Here is a 13,781-nt window from a genome sequence, read left to right as displayed (position 1 = left end):
AACTATACAGCAAATATCACAGTGGGAGTTCATTAATCATGCAACAACTAGGTTTTTGTTACAACATGGTATCATTCCACAACAAGGCACAAAGGTAAGAAGCTAAAATAGGGTGAAGAAGACTGGTAGAGGAGAACGGGAAACGCTAAACTGTCAGCATGAAACAGATGAAGAGACTTCTGGGACAGCACTTTTGTAGGGACAGAGGACGCCAACTCCATGGGTGAAAAGTGCCAAAGGCTTCTCATTCTGCTGTTTGCCCTGGTTTGTGTCTGCTATGCATCACTTACGCTGATCTAGCAAATAGTAACAAGGTAAGATTAACTAGGATAGTTAATTTGTGTTAATCTTATTAGCCCCACCACTAATTCTCCTATCTCTAGTCTAAATTACAATCACAGTAACATATTTTATTATTTATTAATAAATGATGACATGGACTTTTTTTAAAAAGATGCATTTTGGTTTTTTTTATTATTATTATTGGAAAGCCAGATACAGAGAGAAGAGACACAGAGAAAGATCCTCCACCTGTTGGCCTACCCCTCATAAGCAGCCACAAAGGCAAGAGCTGAGCCACCAGGAGCTCAGAAGCCTCCCCCGGGGTCTCCTACACATGAGCAGGGTCTCCAGCATTAGGCCATTCTCCACTGCCCTCCCAGGTCACAAGCAACGATGGAAATAAAGCAGCTGGGACAAGAACTAGCACCCACATGGGATTCTGGAAGAAGCAAGGAGAGGACCAAGTCACTCTGCCATCCCATTGGGCACAATAGCAAGAACTTTAAGACTAATAATAATATAAGGAATAATCTAAGTGGAACCCGGGAACCTCTAGATGAACAAAAGCAATATATGCTTTTTGGAGTTGCAGACCACAGTAAAACTGTAGTAACGGCCTGTCTCAGCTAGGGTTACTCTGACAAAAGTTAGAAAATTTTATCTCTGTTTCAGTATTCAAAATAACAACCTGAAAAGCTGGTAGCAATTATGTTGGAGTATAAACTAAGTGTAACTGTGCCAAAAATACAAAAACACCAATTCTGCAAAGCTATTATATATTGCGTATACAAAAGTTGTTTTAGAAAATATTATTCACCTGTGTCTGTTCTTCTGGAAGGAGATCAAATATAGCTTCATGCATTTTAGCCATTTGCTTACAAATATTCCTGAAACAGGCAGAAGGAACAGGAGCTTTCACCTCATACTGGCAGGGAAAAATAATGAGAATTATGGTTAAATCCTCTGGATTGCCCAAGAAACACGTTTTCCATGCCTCCAAATTTTAACTGTGGAATGATTTTCAAGCTTATATTTCAACAATAATCTGCACTACTCATACAAATCTTGAGAACATCCAACAGCCTGATCTACTCTGGGAGAGTTAAAATAGCTTTGGGACTAAAAACATGCCTGCTTCCAATCTAGAAACAGACTCCTAAGGTTCAATTCATTCAAACTCCTCCAATTCCTACATTGAGCAAGCTACTGAGTTTCTTGGTATCTCAAAAAGTTGTTGTGAGGATTAAAAAAAAAAATGACTCATGAGGACACAAAACAGTGCTTCGTAAAAAGTACTCAAATTCTGACTCTAAACTGGCTCCAAATATAATGGTAAATCATCACGATATCAATTCTCTAAACTAACTAAAGTTTTTTAAAAAAAATTATTCTATTTATTTGAAAGGCAGAGATAAATGAGAAACATCTTCCATCTACTGTTTCACTCCTTAAATGGTCACAATGGGTGGGTATGGGACAGGCCGTAGAAGCCAGGAGCTTCGTGGGTACAGGGGCCCAAACATGTAGGCCATCCTCCATGGCTGTCTCAGAAACAGTAGCATGGAGCTGGATCAAAAATGAAGTGAAAGAGTATCAACTTGAACTTTGACCACACATGCAATGTTGGCACTGCAAGCAATGGCTTAGCTGTCTATGCCACAGCGGCGACCCCAACAGATTACTTTTTAAACATGATTTCCAGAATACGTCAACAGGATGTCAATATCATTCTACCTATAACCAATACAAATCTAATGAATTAAAATATTCTCTTTATTTTATAGATGGACCAATATAATAAACACGTTTATTCTAGTACTAAGATAAAGGGAGCTTTATTAAGAACCTTTTATATTACACATTCTAATTAAATTTAGGTAAATTCATTTTACTAACCTTATATCTGAAATAATATATTGATGTAATTAATCATATTTCCTCTTACATTTTAGGATTCAGGTAACTTAAGCCATATGCCAATTTTTGGTTTACAAGACAAATTTGACAGAATAATTACATTTTAAACATATTAATGTGGTTTACTAAAACATGGTGAGTTTCAATATTTTGTCGTACAAGAATCATGAAGTCACTATATGACTGGTCTAAGACAAGCACAGCTGTGACAATTCAACATTTGATTCCATTTATACTAAATGCTTAGGAAATGCAGATTATGGAGACAGAAGATAAACCAGTGCTTGCCAGGGGCTGAAGTTAGGAATGCACAGTGACTGGGATTTCTTTGGGGATGAATAAAAACAATTTCAAAAGCCTAAGTTCTTCGCAAAGTTCTCAAATATTTGTAAGACTGTAACACTTTATTTAACCACACCTGGGAATGGAAAGAAGAACAAATATAAAATTTGATTTTGAACACCACATTTTCACCTAAAATGTGGCACCACATTTTCAGCATAAAAAATAAAGTAACAAATTATATTTAAAATCATCTCTTTCCTTTTCTTCTACTATGATCTTTGCCCTGTGTCTGGGAGGCTTTCAAACTTTACTTTGAAGAGGGTACACATTTGTCAATGTAGGTACCACCAACAAACTTTTACATCAGGTTTCCAACTATCAGAATCATCTTCCTTACTACCCAGCCTTTTAGAAAGTAAGTATCAATTATCTGGGAAATTTGAAAAATTGTACTGTTTTCCAAATCATGAAGAATTTGATTTGCAGACAATTGTGGGTTAGCCTACTGTGAGTAGCCTTGGTCAGCAGGTGGTCACATTTCTCTGAAAAAAAATTTAATTCCACAAAGTGGGAAATGCCTTTTGCAAATTTAGAATTTCTTACCATACTTTATTTATAAAAAATTCTTTATAATATTAAAAATAACAATACTTTTAAGCAAAGCCTAATAATTTTCATAAATCATTACCTTTGACAATAGCTTGTCAAATAAGCTATCCATTATCGCTACAAGCTTAGCTGATATTTCAGCTATATGGTCATGATAGTCCTGTAATGAGAAATAATAATCAATTTCAAAATCCCTGTGATGCACCGAAACACACTTAACAGTTGAGAAATTAAATTTATGAAATGCTAGTAAGAACATGTGAAAAAGTACCTTAGTGATATGATCAAAATGCCTAAGCATGTTATATTGCTTAGGTGGTAGCCGAGCTTCAAAATGAGCCCGGATCACAGGAATGTAGTGCACAATTAACTGCAGACATCTTGAAGAAAGAGCTGAAATGGACATATAATGGAGAAACAAAAAAGGTACCAGTTGACTTTTAATTATATATCAAATTAAGCATATTTTGGCAGTATCAAATATGCTGCTCTCCCAATGGACTGAAACTGTGAGCGCTGTCACTATGAGGTTACTAACAACCAGCCTGATTCTCTTCTGACATTCAGACAGCTTTCAGGAAGTACTCCAAACACTTTCCATCCTAGTATTTCTAAGGCAGTACAACTCCCAAATAACTAATCCTTTCAGATTGGAAATTCCTCATGACATTTTCCCAGTGATTACCTTTCATTTACAGTAATATAAAAGGAGTAAAGTAGAAATTGTAACTTTGTACGGTCCTTAGTTAGAGCTTGAAAATATTGGGTTTAATAAAATAATGACAAGAATAATGACAACATTGTAACACCTCAGCATGTGAATTACATGTAAGAAATCATACCCAAATTTTTTGTAGTTATTGTTTTCAGTCCAACAACTTGCAGTGCACCAGCTCCAAGAACTAACTGGCAACTTCTCGAATTGAAGTACTAACAAAGGAAGGGGGGAAATGCAATAATTCATTGATTAGTAAGTTATTACTAAATTTATTTTTATTTTTATTACAAAATTTTATTTAAAAAGTATATGTCAGCTATGTGAAAAATACATTCCTCTTTCCTTTCATTCAAGAACCAAATGAATTTTCTAGTAGGCGCACTGAAGTTCTATGCAGTAGGAAAGAAGGAAGAGGGGTAATCTGAATAATAGTATTTACTGTCTAATGAGGAAAAAGTTAAAAAATCCTAAAAATCAGCTTTAGGAAATTAACCTTTAATGTGTGTTTACAAAACTCACTCAGTAATACTTATTGTAAAGCTACACTTTGGAAACAGCTCACGTTTATGAACTAAAATTCAATTTCAAGATAGATGTGATACATTAGAAGTTTAGAAAGATAAATCTGTCCCTATATGCTAACATTTTAAAATATCTGTTAATATGAAATGGCTGAATAAAATTACCACTACAGTTTCATTTTACATCAATGGTTCTGAAAGAATGATGTAAGAAAAACCTCTAACCTTAGTGAGATGAATTTTGTAAAGTTCTGTGAATTCCCTTCCATGCACATTTGAAACCAGCCCAGGTTTTTTGACCTAGTGCTCTCAGTCATGTTCAGTACCTAACGAACAAATCATCTCCTGTCTCCAATGTCATTAATAATTCTATGGGTGCAACGAGGAGTCGCTCCATGTGGATTGAGAAGGAAGCAGGCAGCATTTTTCCAGTAATATGTTGTGACTTCAACCATAACCAAATGTTATAACATTAATGTCTTAAAGATAACTTGACCTTGAACTGCTTAGAGTTGAAAGATTAGTCACACCCTACTGAATTAATTCTTCTAACCATTTCCATAACAAGGTAAAGTCATACACACCTTCAATAGATCTGACAGACGGGTAAGCATGTCAGTAGTAACAGATGGAATGTTATCCACACACTGGCAATATTCAAGAATAATTCTTATTAACAGCAATACAGTTCTGTAAGAAAAGAAAGAGTAGGCAATCAAAACAGGAAAAACAAAGTGATTTGGCATATAAAATTCAAATTACTGGGCCCAGTGCAGTAGCTTAGTGGCTAAAGTCCTCGCCTTGCATATGCCAGTTCATGTCCAGGTGGCCCCACTTCCCATCCAGTTTCCTGCTTGTGGCCTAGGAAAGCAGTCAAGGACAGCCCAAGGTCTTGGGACCCTACACTCGCGTAGGAGACCTGGAAGAAACTCCTGGCTCCTGGATTCAGATCAGCTCAGCTCTGGCTGTTGCAGCTACTTGGGGAGTGAATCAGCAGACGGAAACTCTTCCTCTCTGTTTCTCATTCTCTCTGTTTATCTGACTTTCCAATAAAAATAAATAAATCTTCTTTAAAAAAAATTCAAATTACTACTTCTTGGGGAATTAAAGATGACTGAATATTTAGAAGCCACTCTGACCTCAGCCATAAATGCATCAAAAATCAAAATGGACCACATTTCTAAGGGACTAAGAGAATTTTTCAGTGAAGAATGGACAGAACAGAACACTCTGTGGAGTAGTGAAGGGAGAGGTCAGATACTGCCATCAGTCATGCTGCCACCTGCTCATAGGTATACACAGCCAACTTCTAGCTGGGTGGTGTCACCTTACATGGTAAGCTGAGAGGAGGCTACCATGAATCCTATCACTGGCATTTCTGTCTGTGCATACTAGGGAGCCAACAAGAGTCTAGATGACTATTATGCAGATCAAGGGAGGCCATATTATGTTCCACCTCTCTCCTGACCAATGTACCAGATTCAATTTGCAGTAGTAGCATTACACCTGAGTTCTACCCTCTATGGTGGGAATTCCACCCTTGCTAGAAGCCACCAGAGCTAGAAGTGGGGCAGCATTCAGAACATAGTAAATTCCCTGCACACTGTGTCTGTCAGAGTTCTGGGCACAGGCTATTGAACTGAGAGAGTCATGGGTTGCAACTTGCTAGTTTCCTGTATACCCACCCAATCTGACTACAGAGACTTGGGGCTCTTGTATGCACACATTATGGACCAGGTTAGGGCTCCGGATGGTGTGTATGCTGAGTAGGTGAGGTGTGCTGCCACCATGAGTGCACTCCAGGCTGTGAATAAACTGCTTCACCCTGGGAGACAAGAGCAGAGGCTAGGAACACACGGCTCCAATGTCACCTCCGCTGCAGACTGCAGCTAGAGGTGTTCTACCTCTATACTCATCGTTGGTGTTGCTCTGGACTCTCGTCCTACCCACAAACAGACTGCTAGTGCTGCTTGGACTCACCCAACACATATCCCTGGAACTCAAGTGCAGGTGTTAGGCACTCAACCAAGCCCCAGAGGCACATTTCCAGGAATAAAGCTTTCAATCAAATAAAAATCCATCTTCCAAAGGAAATAGTAACAAAAGACACAAACCAACCTCCACCCACCAGATGCACAGAAATCTACAGAAACACAAAATGCACAAACAAGGTAATACAACTTCCCAAAAGGAACACAATAATACATTTATATTGAACTGTGAAGAAGGGATATTGATGAAAAGCCTGAGCAATAATTTAAAAAAAAAAGTAAGGTTAATCAACAACAGAAAGAAACTTAAGTGAAATAAGAAAATCCATACATGACACGGACATGAAATTCTACAGAGATACTGAAGAAAAATCAGATGGAACTATTACAAAAGAAGTATTCAGTAACCCAAATAAAATATTACAAAGTCTTTACACAGACTTGTGCGGCAGAGAAAGGCTATCTGAACTATAAGACATGTCTTTGAAATGGACAAAAGAAACAAGAAGAAAAAATTAGGCCAAGAAGAGCACCTGGGATCTTTAAGAGGCCATCAAAGGACCATCTATACAAATATTATGAGTTCCTGAAGGGATGGAAAAAAAGAATGGAGAAATAATAACAGTAAATTTTACCAGTTTGGGTAAAGATGGACATCCAAATACAAGAACACATAGAATCTCAGAAGAGAATGGATATACTCCAAATAAATAGAATAAAATTGCCAACCCAGAATGCTTTGTCCAGCGAAGCTGTCACTTAGAAATGAAGGTGAAATAAAGACCTTCGAAGATAAGCAAATATTGAAAGATTATTATTACAATCCAGTCAGCAGTAGAAATGATACATGAATGAATGATTTTAAAAAGATGACAACGATCCATCTATAATGTAGTCTACAAGAAACACACTTCACCCTAAAAATATAAAGTCCATAATGACTTTGTCTCTTTAAAAGTTTTGTCTTCACTGGGAATTGGAGTGCCCTTGGAGGCCGAGGACTCAGAGGTCACCCACCCCCATTGGGATCCACACATGGGATGGAAGCCCAAATCCTTCCACGCGGGACCATAGGTCATCAGAACAACAGCTAGGAGCCCTGAGTGGTCCGTAGACACAGAAGAACAGCAAACTTCCTTCGGGACTCGGGAGAGGAGCCTTCTCTGGTCCCTACTTAGTTCCAACTTTGGACCCATCCTCTCTGGCAATGACCATCAGGGTCGCCCCAGAGTCCTCTCCCCAAAAACAAACAAACAAACACAATCAGAATAGACAGAGAACAATAAGGAAAGCTTAGGACCAGACAGGAAACAGTCAGTGTGGATTCACATATACCTTACTAGGTAGGACACAGAGATTAGATACTCCTCACTAGGGAATCGAAGAATTCTCTGCACACCCCTCCTGATACAGTCCTACACCTCAACTGTTGTCATATGCCTTGCCAGAGTTATAAGCTAGTTTAAACTATCCTGAAATCAGCCAGGTTCAGCAGAACTATGCCTCAACGCTATGGACTACTAAATATTAAAATGAGGATAGACACGAGACAGCTGAGAGTACCCTATAGCCATTTTAAGGTGTATAGGAGCTGGTTATATATAAACCAAAATGTCAACGAAGTAGTCACAGAAAGAGGTTGAGACCTTGCATCTTGTAACATATTGATTACTCAATACCATGACAATTAATTCCATAATGTGGTAAATTGTCATTGCTGTTAAGTTAGGGCGTTTATTGACCAGGATGATATTCTGCCAGCTCTACCTTCAGACCAGAGATCTTCCCAAGAAACTGTTGAATGTATCTGGACAATTAGATGCTGGACTCTTTGCTTGGTATATGCTTGCAATGAAAGACTCTCAACTGAATTTGATTTGTAATACTGCAACAAGGTGGAGGAATCTACCATGGGGGAGGGGAGGGGAGGGTTGGAGGAATGGCAGAGCCTATGAAATTGTGTCACATAATGCAATGTAATTAATTAAAAAAAAGGTTTTGTCTTAGAGTGTTGCTTTTTATTTCCATTTGCAAGGACTATCTTTTTTAACCCTTTTCACTTTATTTACATCACCATATAGAGCATTCTCTAGGACAGACCATATAGTAGGACACAAAACAAGTTTAACTTCTTCAACAAGTTTGATTTCCTGTGACAAATTTTTAAAAACTGAAATCACATCATGTATCTTTCTAATCATAATGGAATGACACTGGACATTAACCAAAAAAAGCAAATTTAGAAAATACACAAAGAAATCAAAAATATACTCTTGAATGAGCAGTAGATAACAAAAGAAATCAAAAGAGAAACCAAAAAATTCCTTAAAACAAATGAAAATTAAAACACAACACAGCAAAAACATTGTTAAAAGAAGGTTTGCAGCACTAAGTGCCCACATCAAAAAATTGGAAAAGTATCAACAAATGATCTACCAATCTATGTCAAGGACTGAGAAAAACAAGAAATAACCAAACTGAAAATTAGTAGTCTGGAAAAACAATAAAAATTTTAGAGAATAAACAAAATAGATATATCATTGGTCCAACTAACAAAAAATAAACAAAAGGTTTGGGAGAGAAGACTCAAATTAATAAAATCAGAAAAGAAAAAGATGTTATAACTGATATCAGAAATGTTAAGAATCATTAGGAGTTATTACAAACTAGTACATGATAACAAACTGGAAAAGGCAGAAGAAATGGATAATTTCTGCATACATACAACTTACCAAAATTGAAGTATGATGACAAGAAAATCTAACCAATACAGAAAATAAACCAGTAACAAAGAACCACTCAACAAGAAAAGCCCAGAACTGATGACATCACGACTAAATCTTACCTAACTTTCAAGGAAAAGCTAATACCAATTCTTTCTAAAATACTCAAAATAATCCATTGCCTTAATTTCAAATTCAGAAAAAAATACAAAAAGAGAATGAGAGAACCACAGACAAATATACCTGATGAACACAGATGTAAAAATATTCAACAAAATACCAGCAAGTCAAATCCAACAATATATCAGAAAGATCATCCATCCAGACCAAGTAGGGTTTATCATGGGGATGGAGACAGTTTAGCATATAGAGATGAATAAACATGATGCATCACATCAATGAAACAAATTATATTATTACCCCAACAATTGTAGACAGGGCATTTGATAAAAATCCAACACAATCAAAGCGATATATTACAAACACAGACAGCATCATAGTGAACACAGAAAAGCTTAAAGTACTTCCATTAATATCTAGAACCAGATGAGGACAGCCAGTTTCACTACTATTCTCAATACAGTTCTGGAAGCTTTAGCCAGATCCATTAGACAAAATCAAGAAACCACAGGATATAAATTGGAAAGGAGAAGCTAAATTATCCCAGTTTGCAGATAACATGATGTAGGATAACCCAATGCTCGACTAAGACTACTAAAATTCCTAAGAGACTCAGCAAAGCTGTAAGATACAAAAATCAACACTCAAAAACCAATAACCAGGGCTAGTGCCATGATGTAGCAGGCTAAGCTTCTATCTGTGGTACCAGCATCCCAAGGGGGTGCAGCTCAAGTCTCAACAATTCCACTTGGGATGCAGCCACCTGTTAACACTGTGGAAAGGCAGCAGATAAGAGTACAAGTCAGTGGGTCCCTGCACCCCTGAGGCACCCAGAAGGAGGTCCTGGAACCAGTACATGGAAGATATCTCTGTATCTCTCCTTCTCTCTCTGTAATTCTTTCAGTACATGTCTTTCAAATAGAAATTTAAAAAAAAATTTTTTTCAAAAAATCAGCAACATTATATACCTTTAATGCTCTGGCTGAGAAAGAACTTAAGGATCAATCCACTCATAACAACTATAAGAAAATTCTAAATACCTTGGGAGAAAGTTAACAAAAGATGTAAATGATCTCCATAATTAATAATAATGAAAGAAACAGAAAAAAATGGGAAAAACATTCTATATCCATGGACTGAATCATCAAAATGTCCATATGACCCAAGGAAATTTATAGATGTGATGCAATTCCAATAAAAATACCAAGGACATTTTTCACAGACCTAGACAAAACAATCTTAAAATCCATATAGAAACACAAAGACCCCAAATAGCCAAAGCAAACTGAAATAGTAAAAACAAAGCTAGAAGCACCACACCAGATTTAAAGGCATTCTAAAGGGTTGTCATAATTTAAACAGCCTGGTACTGTCATGAAAATAGACATCTAGACCAATGGATCAGAATATAAACTCCAGAAATTAACCCACACATTTACAGCCAACTGATCCTTGTCAAACTACTTAAAATCATTTCCTGGAAAACGGATAGTCTTCTTTACAAATGTTATTAAGAAAATCGAATTTCCACATGAAGAAGTCTGGAACAAGATTCTACGTTATGCCCTACACAAAAAACTCACAGTAGACCAAAAATCTAAACTTAAGAGCTGAAATAAATTAGTAGAGAAAAGCATAGGGAAAAAGCTGCAAGACAATGACTTAAGTAACAACTTCTTGAGTAAGACTTCAGAAGCATAGTCAATAAAAACCAAAGTGGACAAAAACATTCACAGCAACCTAAGAAGCTTCTACATAGCAAAGCAAACAACTAACAAAGCAAAGAGGCAACCAACAGAATGGGAGAAAATATTTGCAAAGAAAGTATTCAATAAAGGAGGTAGGGAATCAGAGGACAACCAGAGGACATGTCTGGATGGGACCAAGGTGACAGACTTGGGCTGTGCTAAATAGCACTGCCTGTTCTCTGCTGACCCATGCAAAAGCTGGGTCTGAGAAGCATGCCTGGCTGGGCTAGACTGCAGTATCTGCCCATGAATGTCAAAGCTGGGGGTGGGCCACATCAGACTGGGCTGCAGCACTCACCAGAACGTGAGCAACCCAGATCTAGGAGCAAATTCTGTAGGGGACCTGTGGGTTTGCCTCTATGGGAATGCTGTATCCACCAGTTTGTGCAGACCTGAGGTGGTAACAGGCTGAGCGAGACTAGAGACAGAACACAGTTGACAGGAACCCACCTGACACAGGAGTTGGGGCTGGGAACATACCTGGTAGGGGCACCATGCACACTTCCCTGTCAGGCTGTACCTGCCACTGGTGAGCAGGAGAACCAGGGCTGGAAAAGGGTCAGGCTGGATAAAGTGTCAGCACCTCTCAGCATACGTGAGGGCCAGGTCTGGAAGTGAATTGGGCTCAGCTAAACTGCAGCTCCCTCAGGTGTGCACAAGAGCCAGCTGGAGCGGAAGCTGGGCTGGGATAGGCTGCATGTGCAAAAACCAGGGCTGGGGGAGGATTTTGGTGGGGGTGACTGGAGGACACCCTGACAAGGCTGCAGCACCTGCTGGTATGGGCAAAGGAACAGGTCTGTGGTGGCTGGCTGGGCTAGGCCATAGTACCCATTGGTTCAAAGGAGTATGGGGCCTGGAGCAAAACTAACCAGACTACTGGATCCATCAATATGTGTATTGCTGGTACAGGTGATGGACTGAACCTGATTCTGCACTGGCTGGCACAGGCAAGTGTCAGGTCTGAGATCAGCCCAGGTGAGGTTTCCTGAAGAACTCTCCAACTAGATCACTGGACTCAGACCCTGGCTACAGAGAAAAATCACAGGATGTGTGGTCCAACTTTGGAGTCCACATATTGGGACTGCATCTCCTCTGTTGCAGTCTGTGCAGTGGACAGCATACCTAAATACATATGGAGGACATGATGCAGGGCAGAAAAAATGGGAAGAACTTCAGAGAACAAAGCAATGAAAGCTTTAGTTAGAATGTGTATAATTCAAAGACTTGAATACAGGTGGAGAAAAAATGTTATATATTTTCCAAATGATTTTTATGGAATTAAGATAGAAAAAATGCTCTTAAGATATGATCTCTACCATTAAGAAGGGTCAGGTCCAGCATGGTAGCTTAGTGGTTGAAGTTCTCGCCTTGCACACACTGGGATCCGATATGGATGTCAGTTCAAATCCCAGAAGTCCTGCTTCCCATCCAGCTCCCTGCTTGTGGCCTGGGAAAACAGTCAAGGATAGTCCAAAGCCTTGGGACCCTGCACCCACTTGGGAGACCTAGAAGAGGCTCCAGGCTCCTGGCTTCAGATCAGTTCAGCTCCAGATGTTGCAGCTACTTGGGGAATGAATCAACGGATGAAAGATCTCTCTCTCTCTCTCTGTCTTTCCTCCTCTATGCATATCTGACCTTCCAATTTAAAAAAAAAAAAAAAGAATAAATCTCAAAAAAAAAAAAAAAAAACCTCAGGGTCTAACTGGGGAAATGCATGCATAGATAAATAACTCCACATACCAGTTAAGTGCTATGACAAGATGGACACAGAGTTACATCCTTCTTGGGGTTAGATGTGTGACTGTTTCAGAAAATATGTCAACAGGTACAAGAAGAAAACTGAAAATATGTTGATTAGACACTGCGAGAATCGAAATGATTGGAAAGATAAAATGAGGAGTGGCTTGTCTGGCCTACTGATTAAGCTGCTGTTTTCAACACCTACATCTCCCATCAGAGGACCTGAATTTGAGTTCTACATCAGCTGCTAATCCCAGCTCGAGAGGCTGGGCTCCCTGCATCGCAGGCAGTAGATCTGAGTTTCTAGCTCTTAGCTTCAGCCTCGCCCAACCTTACTCTCATGGGCATTTGGGGAGCAAATCAGTTAACTTCCTCTTTCCTACTGCACCTTCTCTCTAATTTTCAACTTTTTTTTTAACAGGAAAAAAGATAAAATGGTATCATATATGCAGAAACACATTAAATCATGAAGTAGTGTTAAAAAGCATGAAGTTTTTAACATTTGTTACGTGAACTTACTTATTTGGAATACAGAATGACAGAGACAGAGAGGGATGAAGGAAAAGGACAGAGAGGAAATTAAAAGGAAGGAAGGAAGGTTGCAAGGGCCAAGAATCTGCTGGTTCACTCCCCAAATGATCACCAACAGCCAAGGTGCACCAGGCCAAAGCCAGCAGCCAAGAACACCTGCGTTTCCCACATGCGTGGCAGAGATCCAAATCCTTAAACCATTAGTGGCTGTGAGCAGGATGCATATTGGTTGGAAACTAGATGGGAAACAGACCAGACTTGATTACAGAACTCTGCTACTGGATGAAGTCAGCTGCTTAAGTCACTATGCCACATGGCCAGCCTGAAGATATTCATTAAAAAAGAAAAAGAAAAATTTATTTAGCAACGTAATAAAAGGTATGCATTATTAGACAAACAATGTAGGATTTGCTTTTGCGCTTTTTTTTAAGATTTATTTATTTTTATTGCAAAGGCAGACGTACACAGAGAAGGAGAGACAGAGAGGAAGATCTTCCATCTCATGATTCACTCCCCAAGTGACCACAACAGTCAGTGATGCGCTGATCTGAAGCCAGGAGCCAGGAACTTCTTCCGGGTCTCCCATGCAGTTGCAG

At 38.7% G+C, this 13,781-nt stretch overlaps 1 protein-coding gene across 7 annotated transcripts in view; it reads right to left on the bottom strand.

Annotated features, from left to right (window-relative positions):
- VPS54 (VPS54 subunit of GARP complex) overlaps positions 1-13,781 on the bottom strand; it is a 117,271-nt gene that overhangs the window by 37,877 nt on the left and 65,613 nt on the right. For 6 of the 7 annotated variants that reach the window (XR_005885184.1, XR_005885183.1, XM_040993335.1 and 3 more), the window contains exons 17-21: positions 4,917-5,022; positions 3,936-4,023; positions 3,365-3,486; positions 3,173-3,253; positions 1,100-1,207 (exon numbers count right to left, since the gene is read on the bottom strand). Coding sequence is in view for 5 of the 7 variants with exons in the window: in XM_040993335.1 (XP_040849269.1) it covers positions 1,100-1,207; positions 3,173-3,253; positions 3,365-3,486; positions 3,936-4,023; positions 4,917-5,022 (505 nt within the window). In the remaining 2 variants the exon portion in view is untranslated. Of the gene's footprint in view, positions 1-1,099; positions 1,208-2,768; positions 3,027-3,172; positions 3,254-3,364; positions 3,487-3,935; positions 4,024-4,916; positions 5,023-13,781 lie in introns of those variants that run through there. The other variant, XM_040993336.1, reaches the window with a different exon arrangement.

The sequence above is a fragment of the Ochotona curzoniae genome, unplaced genomic scaffold, assembly GCF_017591425.1.
Source record: "Ochotona curzoniae isolate NIBS_2020 unplaced genomic scaffold, NIBS_Ocur_1.0 contig_883, whole genome shotgun sequence".
Classification (NCBI taxonomy): Eukaryota; Metazoa; Chordata; class Mammalia; order Lagomorpha; family Ochotonidae; genus Ochotona; species Ochotona curzoniae.
The sequence above is the reverse complement of the archived record's forward strand: the minus strand, read 5'-3'. Positions and strand labels throughout refer to the sequence as shown.